The sequence below is a fragment of the Rosa chinensis genome, chromosome 2 (genome assembly GCF_002994745.2).
Source record: "Rosa chinensis cultivar Old Blush chromosome 2, RchiOBHm-V2, whole genome shotgun sequence".
Classification (NCBI taxonomy): Eukaryota; Viridiplantae; Streptophyta; class Magnoliopsida; order Rosales; family Rosaceae; genus Rosa; species Rosa chinensis.
In genome coordinates, this window is record NC_037089.1 from 23,818,871 (window position 1) to 23,835,484 (window position 16,614).

General features: G+C 39.0%; 1 protein-coding gene across 1 annotated transcript; it reads right to left on the bottom strand.

The window, feature by feature from the left end:
* Positions 1 to 691: 691 nt before the first annotated feature.
* On the bottom strand, positions 692 to 4,080 carry LOC112189146 (GLABRA2 expression modulator). Its single transcript, XM_024328420.2, has 4 exons — positions 3,573 to 4,080; positions 3,379 to 3,480; positions 2,739 to 3,010; positions 692 to 1,091 (listed from the first exon to the last, which is right to left on the bottom strand). The coding sequence occupies exons 1-4, from the start codon at positions 3,847 to 3,849 to the stop codon at positions 906 to 908; spliced, it is 837 nt and encodes a 278-aa protein (XP_024184188.1). The 5' UTR covers positions 3,850 to 4,080; the 3' UTR covers positions 692 to 905.
* Positions 4,081 to 16,614: the final 12,534 nt, after the last annotated feature.

A 16,614-nucleotide genomic window follows, 5' to 3' on the forward strand; every position in this document is an offset into this window, starting at 1 on the left:
TGAAATCCCAAGACATGACGCTTGCGCGTGCAAGTGAAATCTATTCTAATCAATCAATCTAATATATGTCTAAGCATGTTTATAAACAGTTGCCAACAGTGTGATATGTAGATGCTTTGATTTTAACATTATAGGGCCAATAATTAGGGGATCAAAACTAGGATTTGTGGAATGATTAGAAAGCCGAAAGATAGAAAAAGAAAAGCATACCCTCTCAGTGAACCACGCTTTTGCCTCCTATAATCTTACGGTGGGCTAGGAATGGTCAATGGGGGACGGGACAGGTAGCCGGACAAGGTTTCTCCGTCCGGCAGAAGAAAGTTAGTTCTTGGTGACCTCGTTCGTTCTTGAAGACCAAAGCTTATATAGAGTTTGCAAAATGAAATGCCTGAAAATATAACCCTATCAGCATTTTCTTTACGTGCGCCATTAACCTGTGTATGATTGTTGTGATAGCATCAACTGTTTTGTATAGCCAACATACCGAATCTCGCAGAAATTCTTGCAAACCATTGTATACAACATTTCTCAAACTGATCATGATTAGTAGTTACATATTCAGTCTGTAATTGAATGCAAGCAAAAGATTGCAAAAAATGGTTGCACCAGGCAACCAAACGAAGATCCATGGCATAGAGTTCTAACTTCTATCACCGCTATATAAATAAGGCATAAACATACTTTGTGCATATGCAAGAATAACAATATGTACTTGAAGCAATAAGGCTGAATCCTTGAGTATACCATATTGAGCTTCTAAAATGACTGTTGATCACTTTCAAAGAATTACATACATTATCAAATGTCAAAATCTCACATTGTTAAAGAATTTAACCTATAAAGTTCACAGTTACATAACATCTTACGATGAGCACGGAAGGAAACATCTGCCACAACAAAAATTATCACACAGACAAGCTCCGGGCTTGTAGAGCTCCTAGTAGGCATTCCACAGCAGCATCATAATTCAAGAAGCCCATGAACCAAAATTCATGGTTATCAACTGAGATAACCTGTATGTACTTTTCAGCAGGATTGGATCTGCTTGATGAAGGATTGACTGCTTTGAGCTGATGTAGAGGGATAACCACCTATTAATATAGAGAGTATAAGGAAACAAGTCAAAACTAATATCTGAAACCACAAATAGAAAGAATACACAGCAATTAACATGACAGGGTAATTTGATCAGCCAAAGAACCCTCCGAGATAGAATACAATGTCAGTAGATGCTGATAGGTCTTAATAGAACAAAATGCTAATTGAAATTAACCTATCAGCATCTAAAGGATGCCAACATTATCTGCAAAAGTTGTTCTTCATGTTTATCAATTTGATTGTGGAGGAATGAGCACCAGCCTTGTGCTACATGCTAAATACTTATCCATATTCATCAAGAGGCAGGCAATCTATAACAGGAAGATAAAGAAGTGTACCGCAAGCTTCATAATCATTATTGAACAAACGTCCTTTCAGCCTCCCCATACACTGAAACTTCCTCCCCTACACTGAAGCTTCCACTATAATGTGCCAAAGAGGGGATTTACATCTTGTTTACATTTTCCAGGCCAAAAGACAAGAGAGAGAGAGAGAGGAAAAAGAAAAAAGAAAAAAAAAGAACTGATTTTAACACCTCTCACTAGTAGGGCTGTCCAAAACTTTCAACAAGGTTCATAAGTAATGGAGATCATGAGAGAACAAGTCCACTAAAAAATAATAAGTATACAATGGAAAAACATCAAAAGCAAGGCCCTAAATCCCGTGAGAAAAACTAATTTTAAATTTTTACTTTCATGCAAAAATTTTAGGGAAAATACTTTTTTCCTTTCCACTTTGATCTAGCATATTAATCTTGTATCCTCCTCCCTTGAGACCTACTTTGCTTTAGGATAAAAAAGAAAGTTCAGAGAGCACCAAAATGCTCAAACTGAAGCTGTACAAGCCCATCAAAATTTAACGCAAGATTAACCAGAGGATGAAAACGCAAAGTTTAAAAAAGAAAGAAAACTTGTCATATTATTGAGCTGATCCAAAAAAATGTCAATTCACAACTCAGCATGTGCCCAACTATATGGTGCATCATTTTAAGCCCCGTTCTCTATTTGAGAAAGAATGACTAGGGTTGTTAATCATAATCACAATAGTACCACGGATCCAAAGAAAAAAACATGCAAAAATCTTCTATTGCAGACACAGAAACTTTGCAACCAACTAGTAGTCTTGTACTCGTGGTTGCTCTTCATTAAAACAATTTGACATTAAAAAACAAATCCCATGACAAATTTTTGAGTCACAAACTTTCCTTTTCTTTGCAATAAGAGTCTCAAAGAGTGGCATGTAAACAAACTTCCAATCAATAAACAATCTATGCAGTAACAAGATTGGACAAATATAGTTGCTTTGAATTAAGAGAAATGATTATAACATAATATCTTCTTCCAATGCACAGTCCCAATAAAAATGATAACTATGCATGCCACATCTCAAGTGTTGTAAACCTATCACTGCCAAACTTTATGTACGCTTGCAATACTAGGATGGATAGTAACCATTCAATTGGTTTAATGATGAATGTGTTGCATATCCCAACTCTTTAACTTGATTACTTTGTTTTACAATAATAATGAAGTCAATAAATCATTCAATAAGGCATCACTTACAAAAGATGACTGTTCATTGGAATTCCATACTCAGAAAAATTTCAAAAGACACAACAGTAAATTCACATGCAAACTAACCTTATAATAACTCCATTCAGTTTGGTTATCAGCTTTGTAGGATATGGGATTATCACTACAATAAGCAACCTTTGCAGAAGATACATATAAAACTCCCATGACCGGACCTGCTGACGTAGACAAGTAACATGCAAATGAATTCTGAAGCTGCTCCTCAGGAACTGTCTCAAAAGTTGATCGAAAGATCCTCTCGTAACCACCTTCTGCTAGAACCTTTGTTCCTTGTGCAATTCTTCCCATGGCAGCATCCGCAAGACTAGGGCTTGTTTTCACTATTTTAAAGAAAAAAAGGGCCATCAGAGGCTTCATCCAACACAAACGTGATATATTTAGCTTTAACTAACAAAATGGTTCATTTCAGAGAGATTGCCAGCCATTTAACAGGCTAGAATTTCCTACATTACCAACTTGTTATCGAAAATTTTTACAAAACAAGAATACTACAATCACAAAATCTACAATTTCACACCAATCTCTAGCACAGGCATTGATCAAATCCCAACTCAACTAAATCTAAATCAATTAGCCAGTGGCCAATGATTATATCCAAGAACAGAAACCAAAAGACAAAGAACAAAAGAACCAACCAAGAATCACAATTTGAATTCAAGAAATGAAAGAAAAGCAAGCAGAGACTCACAGTGCTGCCACGTGTTTCCGGCGAGATCCTCAGCCTTCCTCGAAGCTTCCCCCACCGACTTTGTCCATCTCCCCAACACATTCCGTACAGACTCCACCGAATCTGATCCGACCCACCCGCCAAAAACCACAAAAGAAGCAAATACATAAATACGCACAACATACGAATCGCAATACGTATATACAGATACCGACCTTTGAATGAGAAAGAGGAGGTCAACCCCGGAGATTGACCGGCGTAAGCACTCGATCCCTGGTTGGAATCGTGCACGGGGATTGTATTGCTGAAAGTGGATTGCGTAACCAATTCGGGGCTCCAGTGGACCGATCTCTTGGCCGTCGGCTCCGGCTCCGGCTGCGGCGGGGGCTCCGACGATTGCATGACGAAGGTGGCCCAATTCTTGTCTCCGTTCTGAGCATCGGCGGCGGGGGCCTGAGTCTGGGGGTTGTCGGTGGGCTTGGGCGGGTCCATGTGGTGGCGCGTGAGACGGCGCGTGGGGATGTAGATTGTTGTGTGCGTGGGGTTGGTTTCGGTTTGTTTGGGGTTGTGATTTGGAGTAATGGAAAATTTAGAGGGGAATAGAAAGAAGGGTTAAGCGAGGAAGGCGGTGGTTCCTTACGCATCTTCATCTTTTTTCTCGCTGGTTAAAACTTAATCCCATACACACACACTGACTGGAGCGATTTGGACTCGTCGGGACCCCTCGGAGTTTTCCCGCTATCAACTGCCACGTTTCTTTTGTTTATTTTTTGCTTTCCTTTATTGGGCCCTTATTGGGCCAAAGCCCAAAGAGCAAAATCTATCCCACAAGGCCGAAGCCCATACAACTTAAAGATTCAGTGCAGAGTTAGGTTCGAGTGGCATATCCCTTCTTTTTCTTGTGAAATTTGTCATCCCTGTCCCATTCCCCGGTCGGAAATAGCAAGGATTTTCTGTATCTATCTCCAATGGAGGATTCGGGGCGTAAATTTTAGTGTTAAGGCAAGAAGACCACCACGGTTTCAGCCTTTTGGAAACCTTCATTGACGATGATGGTGTCGGTTAACCGATGCATACTAGGAAACTTGCCTTTTACCATATTGGAATGTTCATTTTCAATGTAGGTGTTTGATGGATACGTGGAGCGTTAGTTTCATCAACTATATATAATGAGTAGGAAATTGTAGGGTAAATTTTTTCATGAGAGTAGTCGACTAGCATTAAGTTTAGTAAGGCATTTACATGTAACAAAATTGGTTAAAATTTCAAGTTAAAATATCTCATAAATATGAAAAAAGGACAAAAAGTAACGGGCATCTTACTTCTTTTCTTTCTGGTATTCATTTGTTCAACCACTTAATTAATTAAAATCAAAAGACCAGGTTTGTTAATCTAAAATGTGCTTTTTCTTCTTCTTTTGGAAAGACAAAGTGAACTTTCACTAATTATGTTTATCATGACCTATGAAAGTGCAATTAAGGAAACTTTATGCACACATGCTTACAAAATTCTCAATTTTTTCTCCAACTTTATTCTAAACTTTCGTTTATGCCCCATGATTTTATTAAAACAAAAAGAGAGAAATAATAAGAAACAACAACTACCAGTCACTCTCTTTTACATAGAGCTAGACTTATGATTGATGAGTCTCAGAGAGAATCACTGGCATTGTTCATGCATAACAGAGCATTCCAGCACCGGCTCATTCTCTTTAACAAATTGGAAACAAACTCGAACACATGTTCAGTGCAATTAACAAGTAGGAACTCCCCCGTTAAGTGTTAACACAAGTTCCTCACTTGCACTTTATGTGAGGTAATATAAATTTTTCCGGTCTAGTCACTCTTCGCGTAATGAATAAAAGGATTAAGTTATGAGTAATATCCATTTATACTATACCAACTCTTGGTATGTTCAAATACAAAATAGTCTCTGGAAATTTTTTAATCAGGAAAGTAGCTATCATTCTCTTAATAATTCCAATTCTCTTTCAATCAAATTGCACTACAGTAAAAGAGAATTAGACAACTCCTCCAAATCTAGCTAAATCATATATAATTATAATAAGGAGGCACGCAGTATGTCTCTAGTATTGACATCTTCTCATGATAGATCTCCTTCGAAAAATGTTGATGGGAGCAAGCAATGAAAATTATTCTATGCACTGACGGTGCAAATGATCCAACACTTATAAGATGATCTCAACTCTTGATATTTATAATTAATATTTTTATTAATAACCTAAGAGTGTATTTAATATAATCTAACCATCCATTTATGTCGGTTCAAGTGCACGTTGATGCACTGAATCCTCCCCTAGCCAGCAAATCGAATTATAACATTAGCCAAAGAACGGATCACGTGGGAGTGGTCAACTTTTGCTGGGCCATCAATTAAGGCGATTAACTCCATAATTAATATGGCGTTAAATTTTAATCATGAATGAGGCGATTATTACGATAATAACTACGCTTAATGATTACGGTTATGAATGTGCGATGAATGATCGTCGTAAATGAGTCATGATTAACCGTCGTCAATGCAGCAATGATTATCATCATAAGTGTGAAAGTAAATGCGACCATAAAAGTGGGAGTAATGGTGGCTTATCCTCCAAGTAAGTCATCGCCTATATAAAGGCAGCCCGATGTCATGGTAAACTATCTCATTATGATTCTTCTAATTACTACACTACTAAGAAACGTACTGACTTAGGCATCAGAGTGTTTTCTGTAGGTACCTCCCCCCTCGAGCCGACGGTCAACTCCAAGTCAACGACAAGAGAAGCTTCTCAATCGTTCTCGGTTAGCTCCCTCTCCACTCTGCATTCATTGGTGTGTCAAATTCTTCTTTGGAATTTTTCGTCATCAATAAGTGGCGGCGTCTATGGGAACTACTTTTCCCTAAAAAGCGATGGCGGGAGCTGCACCTCAGGAAATATCATTTTTGTCACTAAGGACCGAGAGTGATGGAATACAAGACCAAAAGAGACAAAAGTTCGGGTAAAGTAGACTGGTGTTCATTCCTTTAGTAACCATATTTCTGATTTTTGCTTCCTTTTATATTCGAAATATATTTGTGGTCGGTGTTATCGAAATGTATGTGTAAGGCTGGTGGCAAAAGTAAATAACCAAGGCTGGTGGCCAAAAAAATAAAACGTTGTTCATCAGATTCAAAGGGAAACGGGGGCAATTCCATGTCTCATGCTGAAAATGAATCTTCACCCCGAGGAAAGAATCAAGGCAGCTAGAGGCCTAGGAAAGAATCGAGGTGTCTAGGGCCCGAGGAAAGATTAGGGTGGCCAAGGCCTGAGGAAAGAATCGGGGCGGCCAGGGCCTGAGGAAAGAATCGGGGCGGCCAGGGCCTGAGGAAAGAATTGGGGCTGCTAGGGGTTGAGGAAAGATTTGGGATGGCCCAGGCTCGAGGAAATATCCGAGGCAAGATTCGAAACAGCCAGAGAATGGAAATTTCCTCTTAGGACGAGTGTCCAAAGAGAAAATTTGGGGCATTGTGGGAGTAGTCAACTTTTGTTGTTGGGCCTGCAATTAAGGCGATTAACTCCGTAATTAATATGGCGTTAAATTTCAATCATGAATGCGGTGATTATTACGATAATAACTAAGCTCAATGATTACGATTATGAATGCGCGATGAATGACTGTCGTAAATGAGTCATGATTAACCGTCGCCAATGCAGCAATGATTATCATCATAAGTGTGAAAGTAAATGGGACCATAAAAGCAGGAGTAATGACGGCTTGTCCTCCAAGTAAGTCATCACCTATATTAAGGCGGCCCGACGTCAAGGTAAACCATCTCATTCCGATTCTTCTTACTGCACTACTAAGAAATGTACTGACTTAGGCATTGGAGGGTTTTTTGCAGGTACTCCCCCCTTCGGGCTGATGGCCAACTCCAAGTCGACGACGAGGGAAACTTCTCGATAGTTTCCAGTCAGCTCCCGCTTCAGTACGCATTCATTGGTGAGTCAAACTCTTCTTCGGAATTTTTCGTCACCAAATTTGTACTCTAAAAGCCTAAAGAGAAGAAAACAAAAGCTTCAATATCTTCTATATACGTACGGTTTGTATAAACTCGATCGTTATATACTAATTGTTTGCACCAATTGACAAATTGAGCAGGCAGCAGCAACTTAGATATGTGGGTTTTGGCGAGGAATGTAAGCTGCTCCTGGTGCTTAATGCAACTTAGATATGCCCCATGATTTTATTAAAACAAAAGGAGAGAAATAATAAGAAACAACAACTACCAGTCACTCTCTTTTACAAGGAGCTAGACTTATGATTGATGAGTCTCAAAGAGATTGGCATTGTTAATGCATAACAGAGCATTCCAGCACCGGCTGATTCTCTTTAACAAATTTGGCTATGGAAACTGACTTGAACATATGTTCAGTGCAATTAACAAGCAGGAACTCCCCCTGTTAAGTGTTAACACAATTTCCCCACTTGCACTTTATGTGAGGTAATATAAATTTTTCCGGTCAAGTCACTCTTCGCGTAATGAAAAAGGATATAGTTATGAGTAATATCCATACTATACCAACTCTTAGCATGTTCAAATACAAATTAGTCTCTGGAAATTTTTTAATCAGGAAAGTAGCCATCATTCTCTTTATAATTCCAATTCTCTTTCAATCAAATTGCACTACAGTTAAAGAGAAACAAACAACTCCTCCAAATCTAGCTAAATCATATATAATTATAATACGGAGGCACGCAGTATGTCTCTAGTATTGACATCTTCTCATGATCCATCTCCTTCGAAAAATGTTGATGGCAGCAAATCGAATTATACCATTAGCCAAAGAACGGATCACTTGTACGCTAAAAGCCTAAAGAGAAGAAAACAAAAGCTTCAATATCTTCTATATACGTACTGTTTGTATAAACTCGATCGTTATATACATATTATTTCACTAATTGACAAATTGAGCAGGCAGCAGCAACTTAGATATGTGGGTTTTGGCGAGGAATGTAAGCTGTTCCTGGTGCTTAATGCGGTTCTTGTGGCTAAAACAGCTATTGGATCGATGAGGGCCATTGAGGTCCTACCGGACTTATGCCACAAATTAAAACTTGTCATGCAATAACTTGATTTATCCGTGCATTTTATCTTATGCTTTCAGAGGTATGCAAATGAGGGCAACTTATTTGATGAAATGTCTTAAAGAGAGAAATGTTTGCTTATTAGTGTATTTTTCTTTTCTGATGAAAAGTAGTCTTTTCTGATGAAAAGAAGAACAATAATCTTGAATCCACTGCCGTTGAATTTGAAATTGTAGTACTGATAAAAGATTCTTGGAGCAATAGCACACTAGCCTGTTAGTTTTGGTTTCACCAGCTAGCTCTAGAAACCTCAGATTCTTTTTCATTATTATTTGAATTGTGTAATTCCCTTTATTTGTTGGAATTTGGTTGTTGTCTGTAGTAATCATGATTGAGCTATAGGTTGTATCTTCTAGGCTTTGGTAGATTATTTGGCCAATAGCACTGTTAGAGATAAGTAATTTTGATTACTTGTGACTGCGACATAAGGGATGTGACAAGAGAAAAATTCACACTTGACTAGTTGACTATCAAGCTTCGTGATCACCATCAAATATAGGTGACCTAATAAAAGTTTCTTTTGGCTAAGAAAGTAAGAAGGTGACCTGAAAGGTTTTCCTTGCCTTTGGTTGTCCATTTCTTTTGTATAATTCATATTATCTGCCACAAAACCTTACCTACGAAAAAAAATTATATATGAGGTTATTCATTTATTTTTTTGGAGTAAATCATTTAGGGATTTTTATTAATATAAAAGTAGGGCCAGAATGACCATTATATATTCTTCCGCTATAATCTATATTCTATAGATAGACAAGAAGTTGTGGTAAAGTACCATGAGGATACACAGGATAAGACTATTCATTTAACGTGTCTTGCTCCCTTATAAATTAAGCCTATTCAACTATGAACTAGTATTGCAGAGTAATAGTCTAATTAAATGAAAAACTAACTAAATAATAGGTATAGAAAGTTTGGCCTTCTTTGCCACCAATCTCTATCATTCTTGAATCCTTGCAGCACTACATCTAGCTCTCTCAATGGCTAGTATTGATTCTGTCACCAAAAGTTTTGCAACCTCACTAGCTATCATGACCAATGAGGTTGTAGACATCTCCTCCATGGAGAATGGGGGGGCGCAGTGGAATGCCCAGTCTTACCTCTTGGCAAGGTCTTTGTCCTCAAAGCCAACAACTGCTTCGGATCTGCGTCGACATTTTCTTCAAATATGGGTGCTAAATAAAGGCTTCAGTGTTCAGCCGAAAGCGCCGGATAGATTCCTCTTCTCCTTTGATCTTCGGGGAGATAGAAATAAAGTTTTGATGGGGGGACCATGGAGTTTCAATCGCGCTTTGGTTGTCATGCAACCATATGATGGAGTAGCTTCTCTGGAATCTGTGCAGATGGAAGATCTTTTCTTTTGGGTTCGCATCACTAACATGCCGCCAGCATATGAGCAAAGGAACACTATTGCCAATGTCGCCTCTATTGCGGGTAAATTTCTTCATTTGGATCAAAAGCTATTTGATGCAACTCGGGAAATTAGGGTTAGGGTTTCTTATGCAATTTCGAAACCCTTCTTCATGCACAAAACCCTAAAATTTGGCAAAGGGATAGAGTAAGAGGTTCACTTCTTTTTTGAGAATCTTGTGGGCAAATGCAGTATCTGCCTTTGTGTGTATCACAAGGGGGAAGCTTGTCAGGCTGAAAACAATGCGCAGGTGGTCCTGGAAGCTCCCAACCCGGCGGCACGAAAATTGCATCTCAATCGCCCCTTCTTAGGGTTTCAGGCAAATCAGTTCAAGGATGGATTGTTTCACTTCAAAGGGCTTTCCACCCCCATTCTCCCACCTGTGGGACGGTCTCTTTTTGGAGGTGCTGAGACTAGTAAGGTACGCAAACCCATTGTTCTTCGTCATGTAGGAAAGCCACATACTAATGAAGACAATGCTTTGGCTATGATACCCGTGGATACTGACCCGCCTACTAAGAGAGATCGGCCTTTTCCATCTCCCAAAAAACTGCAATTTATGATGTCTGATTTGGTGGAGGGTAAAACAAGCCCTATTGCTCCCTCAAAGAAGGTAAAAATGCCTGAATTCCCTACTAAATTCAATGCAAAATCTCTGGGTTTGGTGGAAACACCAAGTGGTATGCTAGTGCCTGTAGAGGGTATGATGCCAAAACCTTTACAATTTGAGCTATCTGGTGGAAAAAAGAAGAGAGGTCGACCTTTGGGGGCAAAGAACAAAAATCCACCCAAAGCAAAATAGGTTCCAGCTGAAGATGTCCTGAGTCTACTGTATTCAGGCAAGCCTCCAAGCCCTAGCTTCAAGGGCAAGGAGCAGATATAGGGTTTTTCTTTTGTTTAGCCTATACACTATGTAAAATGTCTGGCATAATTATAGGCTCACTTAGATAAGTGAGCGATAAGTTCGAATAGAGTAGGTCTATCCTATGTACCACTGTGGCTCCTCCACGAATTCTTGTCTGGCCATAGTTATGTGTCAGCGGATGGGTATGTAATGGCCTTCTTGGCATGCGTTTATTTTCAATGGATTTCCATTATTCAAAAAAAAATAGTCATTGTGGACCCAATAAATCCATGCCCAAAATCCATCTTTAGTGCACTATAGGCCCAACTAGCAGCCCAAACTGTCCATCAAGGACTAGCTGCCACCAAGATTTACCGTCATCAGAATTGACGTCAGTCGGCAACCCAGCTAGCGTTCGACCCACACTGATAAATTCCAAGGTAGCCTCGCCACCTTCCTCGTTGGAGTCACTGAGAGCGGAGCTCGGATTTGAGCCCAAAAACAGCACAACCACATGATTCGCCACACTAATTTGGACACCCAGATCCAGCTATGCACTAGAGCCCTTAGAAACCTGTCGTCGACAACCAGCTTCGCTGCCATGATCATCTTTGTGAGGACCGCAACTGCGCCGTCGCACACTAGTAGCACAACGCCACCGTTCGTCATAGTAGTCTCCAATTCGATCCAATCAAACCCCAATGACTCAGTGGCACCGGTGTCGCATTTTCCTTTGAGACCGGGTTCAGGACACCAGGTCTACGTTCCTTGGTTTAGATGAAGATCTGGCTGCCGCCAACATTCGAAAGAGACGACGAAAGCTCGACGTGACCAGAGAAGATGAGACGGAAAGCAACCAGCCCAAGGTCTAACCATTGCTGGATCAGAAATACCATGACATAAATTGAGAGGGAGGGGAAAACAGAGACGTCCTGAGATTGATTGGCCGGAGCCTCTGTGTTCGTCGCCGCACGGGAGCAGCATTAGGATCAACGCAAGAGAGAACGCTATTAGGGAGAGGCTAGGGTTTGCCATTGGTTGAGTCGTGTACTTAGTAAATTACGAGGTTATTCAAATAATACGCAATACTTCAACTTTAAAACTAAAAAGGTATTTAAAAATATATATAAATGTACTTAATGAATTCACAAAAATTTATCTTATCTTTCTTATAAGATAGTACGTTTAGCAATAGCGTAACCATCTCTATAACGAAATGGTTTGACTTAATAATGTCCGGAGCTTTACTTTCTAAATTCTTTAAAAAAAAATTATGTTTTAGTTATTTTAAGCGCAGTCTTTGCAAATTTCATTTCAAAGCTTACAAAGCCTTAAAGGAAAATTAATAACTCCTGCATTAGGGGCGTTTGAGTGGATTAGACTAGATCTAAACCATGTGCTACCAATGCCAAAAAACATATAAAACCAAAGTTTTTTTTTAATTTGTCAAGGGGAACTCAAACGCTTTCTAGGCCTAAGATAACCCATTTCGGAGCATTTCACATGCTCCAACTGTGTATTGCAGCACAGTGCATGACCACTTTGTCAAGGGGAACCTGAAGACTTCCTAGGCCGAAGATAAACCCCTTCGGTGCATGTGAAATGCTACAACTGTGCATTGCAGCACAATGCCTGGCCACTTTGATAGCTTCGGGGTTCAAACCTAGGTTGGGGAGCACACTCAACTAGACAAGAACCACTAAGCCACTTGCAGTGATTATATAAAACCAAAGTTAAGAATGGTTCTTTAAAGTTGAAGCAGCGGAGAGTTATATACTGACTCCGAAAACCCTGTATTAGGAATCCAATTATGACTAAATGAAAAGGTCAGAGTCTGTTATTGTTTTGGAGGTTATCGTTTGAAAGGAAACAATCAAAAAAACAGTTTGGAATGTTCTCTTTTATGTTGGCCTATTGGACTCGATCCTTGATCAAAATTCACAACTCCATTATCTTCATTTCTTTTGGAACAAATCAAACCTATCTTCTTACCAATAATCAATCATTGTAGTGGTGCACATGAACCATCTCTTTCTTGCCAGCTCCTGCCAGCTCCTATACTCATCATACAAAACAGCATGTACATGTGTGCAACTTACTAAATAAACTAAACATGACACACTAAACAAGTAAAATAAGACCAAATCAATTCCACTAATGTGCCTATTATACGATGCAATACAACTATTATTAGCTAATTGGTGCTGGTTCATAATAGAATGAGTTGTTACATATCTACCTCTTTCTCTTTCGATAAGTACGTGAAAGGTGGGGGGTCGCCGGATGCATCAATCCCCTGTGGAGCTATGTGGATGTTTTCCATTCCTTTAGACTTTTATACAGATTCTATTATCGTATTTTATTATTTGGACAAATGTGTTAACAAAACAGTAGTTTCCATTTTCCACGATCATTTGATTTAATATTTGATGTGTAAGTGAAATTTTGAGTTTGACTCTTATGGTCATATCACAAGTATTGTACAACAATAACAATAAAAAAAAACTAGTTTAAAAAAGATCAATTTCTTACTCGTGATTAACTCAAGTGACCAAATTAATCTCTTTATGTGCTTCGTTATTTTAATTAAATGTATGAAGAAAAAAATGCTTGTTGAGATATCTAAACAGGATTTAGCCATGAGTTAATAAGCGAATGAAAGACCTAAACAAAGGTCGAGATATGCTTTGTTCGAAAATAATTACCTCAGAAAATTAATAAAACTAACTAAAAACTCTTTTATAAATCATTAACTAATTTTTGTACTATTTAAACCTCAAATTGCCCTAAACTAATACTCGGCTGTTTTCACCTGCACCGAGACTTAATTAACGCGTATTTCTTCCCAATCTTCCGTGATCAGAGTCAAAGGACGACAACACGACAATAAAATTTTGGAGGCCGATGAATTTTTTAGTTTCTGTTGGTTGAAAACTTGAAATGATCAACATCAGAACATGTTAGTTGTTTTCCATTTGCAACGGTAACCTTACTAATATTCTTAACTCATCATTTCTCTCCCCCAATTATCTAATCTCGCACAACGGCTAATGAACAAACCATATAAAATTGCCGCACAGAATTAAATAATAAACCTACTGGGGATCTCTTCCTTACAACAAAAAGTTATCCATCAGAGCAACAGTCGTAATACTGGTGTGATGGATCCTAGACTTTTGATTATAGTCATAATTAGTATTTAGACCCTAGTTAAAACACGAATGTGAAAACAAATTTGTGATCACTTATCTTGTTAATATCAAAGCATAGAAAGTAAATGGCCACTGGTTAATTACTACTCATACACATTTTCATACATTAGACTTTAAAATACAATAATACATGTACAATAGTAAATGATGCCTAAAATTGTCATATTCACCGATCATATACTTTTAATATTTAAGTAATAAAACTATAAATTTCACGGTCATGTGGCATAATAGTGATGCTAATCAAATTGACAACTTACAAAAACGCCTTTTTGCCCGTTTTGGTATAAGAAAATTCAACTATTAAAACCAAGTTGCATGTACATTTATCCAATTGTACCACGCTTTATCTATGCTAATAAACAACTACATTTCCTAACAAAACAAGACAAGCTAATCGTACATTTCTGATACGAAAATGACATATTTAGGATTTTCAGTTAGAAGTTTTCAAACTTGGTTACAGGTAGCTAGTATAAACGCAATGCATCCATACCGAAAACATTCAAACTCGAATGCAATACGTAAACGCTTAACGTAATGGTGATGATAAACCACATTAGTCTACTATAGCATTTACGATCGAGTACGACGACCGAAGGTCACATATGAAAACGATGAAAGGGTCATTCCGGTAAAAACCACCGACCACGCTAATAGTTGTTGGAAAGGGGCTAAAGCTCAATCCAGTCTGTCAAAAGCTAACCTCCCAAAATATATTATATTTTGCCAATAAGGTCCCCAGCATTTTATATTCCGCCAAATTTGCAAATGCCCCATTCCATGGTCGAAAGAGACATTTTACTCACCATGCATGTGCCATGTACCAAAACCCTAATTACCATCGAAACCCTAATTCGGCCACGCGTCTGAAATTGGAGGCACGTGTTAGGTGGTTCCGGCCGTAGGCGATAAGTCTGACCGATTATTCACACCGCCTCTCGCTGGCTTAATCATATACATGTTAGGGAAATACGTATTAGTTTAAGTCATATGCATATGAACCTGTAAATTATGTAACAAGTGTGTATCTATCTGTGTTTGTGTATATAAATAATGAAAAGGATCGAGGAGTCCCAGCATTATTGAAATAACAAGCATTGTCTCTCCACTTTCTCCAGCCCTTTTTATATTCTCCTCTCCTTTTGAAACCCCTCACTCCCAAACCCTCTTCGTCTCTCTCAGTCTCTCTCTTCCTTTGTTTCAAAACCTCTGTCCCTCTTTCTTTACCAGAAGAAGAAGAAGATGGGTTTCGCCAGAATTCAAGTGTTCGTGATCTTGGGTCTGTTGGCCACCTCGTGTTTGGCTCAGTCACCCGCAGCAGCACCCAAACTCGCACCAACCGCCGCTCCCACCACCTCACCACCCGCAGCCACACCGGCCCCGGCACCCACTACAGCCGCACCTGCACCCAGTGCAACTACGCCCTCACCAGCATCCACTGCAACTCCACCAGCATCTTCACCCTCCACGACTCCCGCGTCCACACCAGAGTCCTCCACCCCAACGTCCTCGCCACCTTCACCCACCGCAGGTGAGCCCACTTCCGGGCCCGCTGGAGAGCCAGCAGCTGAGGTTCCCAGCGGTGCCTCCTCTCCACGGTGGGCAGCTGTTGCTGGAACCGCTTTGGTGGGGAGCTTCTTCGCCGTCGTGTTGGCCTAGATTCGTTCTTTCGTCCACGTGGTGGTCGGTCCTCGGTCGGATCTGGAATTTGACGGACGGATGAGATCTGTTCTCTTCATTAATTTCTTGTTTTTTTTTTTTTAATTGATGTTTTAATTTGCTGTTGTTATTTTTGTTCATTCTATATTATTGGGTTTGAGGTTTGACTCATGGTGGGATTTGACGAGGACGACGACGATGATTAGTGTTGTTAATTATTTTGGTGATTCATTTGTTTCGGAGAGGAGTCGACACACGAGCACACCCATTTGTAGAGTTGAGTCGTCTGATGTAAATCTTATAGTTTGAATAATAAAACTGTTTGTCATTCTTTATCTAGGGTTCTCAAATTTTGAATTTAATTTCATTTGTTCGATCACTCTTTATCTTTTTTTTTTTTGAAATGTCGATCACTCTATCTTTGAATTGCGATTTGTGATATCTAAGTTGGAACTAAATGATGAATGGATTAATTTCTGTTTCGAGCATGAACGCACATTGAAGAACGAGCTGAGAACACTAATTTGTGTTGTATTAATATCATTTCTTCAATGCTCATTTTTGATTTAAAATCACTCAATTGGACCTAAAGAAATGTTCTGAATTGGAGCTAAAGAAATGTAGAGGTTCATTCAGTTTAGATCATGAAAATTGTAATACTTCTGAATTTTTTTCTCTTTTCTTACATCTACATTTCCAAAAAGGGTAGGGATTGAAGAGAAATTAGAGCCCCTCTATTTTCTTCAGTTTGGTACCACTGCCTTTTGACAAAGTCTAAAGCATATGTTCTATTTTCTCTACATGATAAAAATGGTGAATTCGACAACTTAATTTTTTATCCGTACTTTTGTTGTTTTGGTAAATGATTAGTGGACAATATATGTACACTTGCAATCCCTTGGATGTTGACATAGAGAATTTTAAAGTCACCACCACTTTCTGAGTGCTCCATAAGTCCATAACACTTTTCTTCTTGTGATTCCATGGAATTTTCACCTG

What these genes read in the sequence shown, in the direction of transcription:
- LOC112189146 (XM_024328420.2), bottom strand. Translation starts at nt 3,849, where the DNA reads ATGGACCCGCCCAAGCCCACCGACAACCCCCAGACTCAGGCCCCCGCC. An exon ending in CGGAAACACGTGGCAGCACT is followed by an intron (nt 3,011 to 3,378) that starts GTGAGTCTCTGC and finishes TCTTTAAAATAG; the next exon opens with TGAAAACAAGCCCTAGTCTT. An exon ending in CTGAATGGAGTTATTATAAG is followed by an intron (nt 1,092 to 2,738) that starts GTTAGTTTGCAT and finishes CTATATTAATAG; the next exon opens with GTGGTTATCCCTCTACATCA.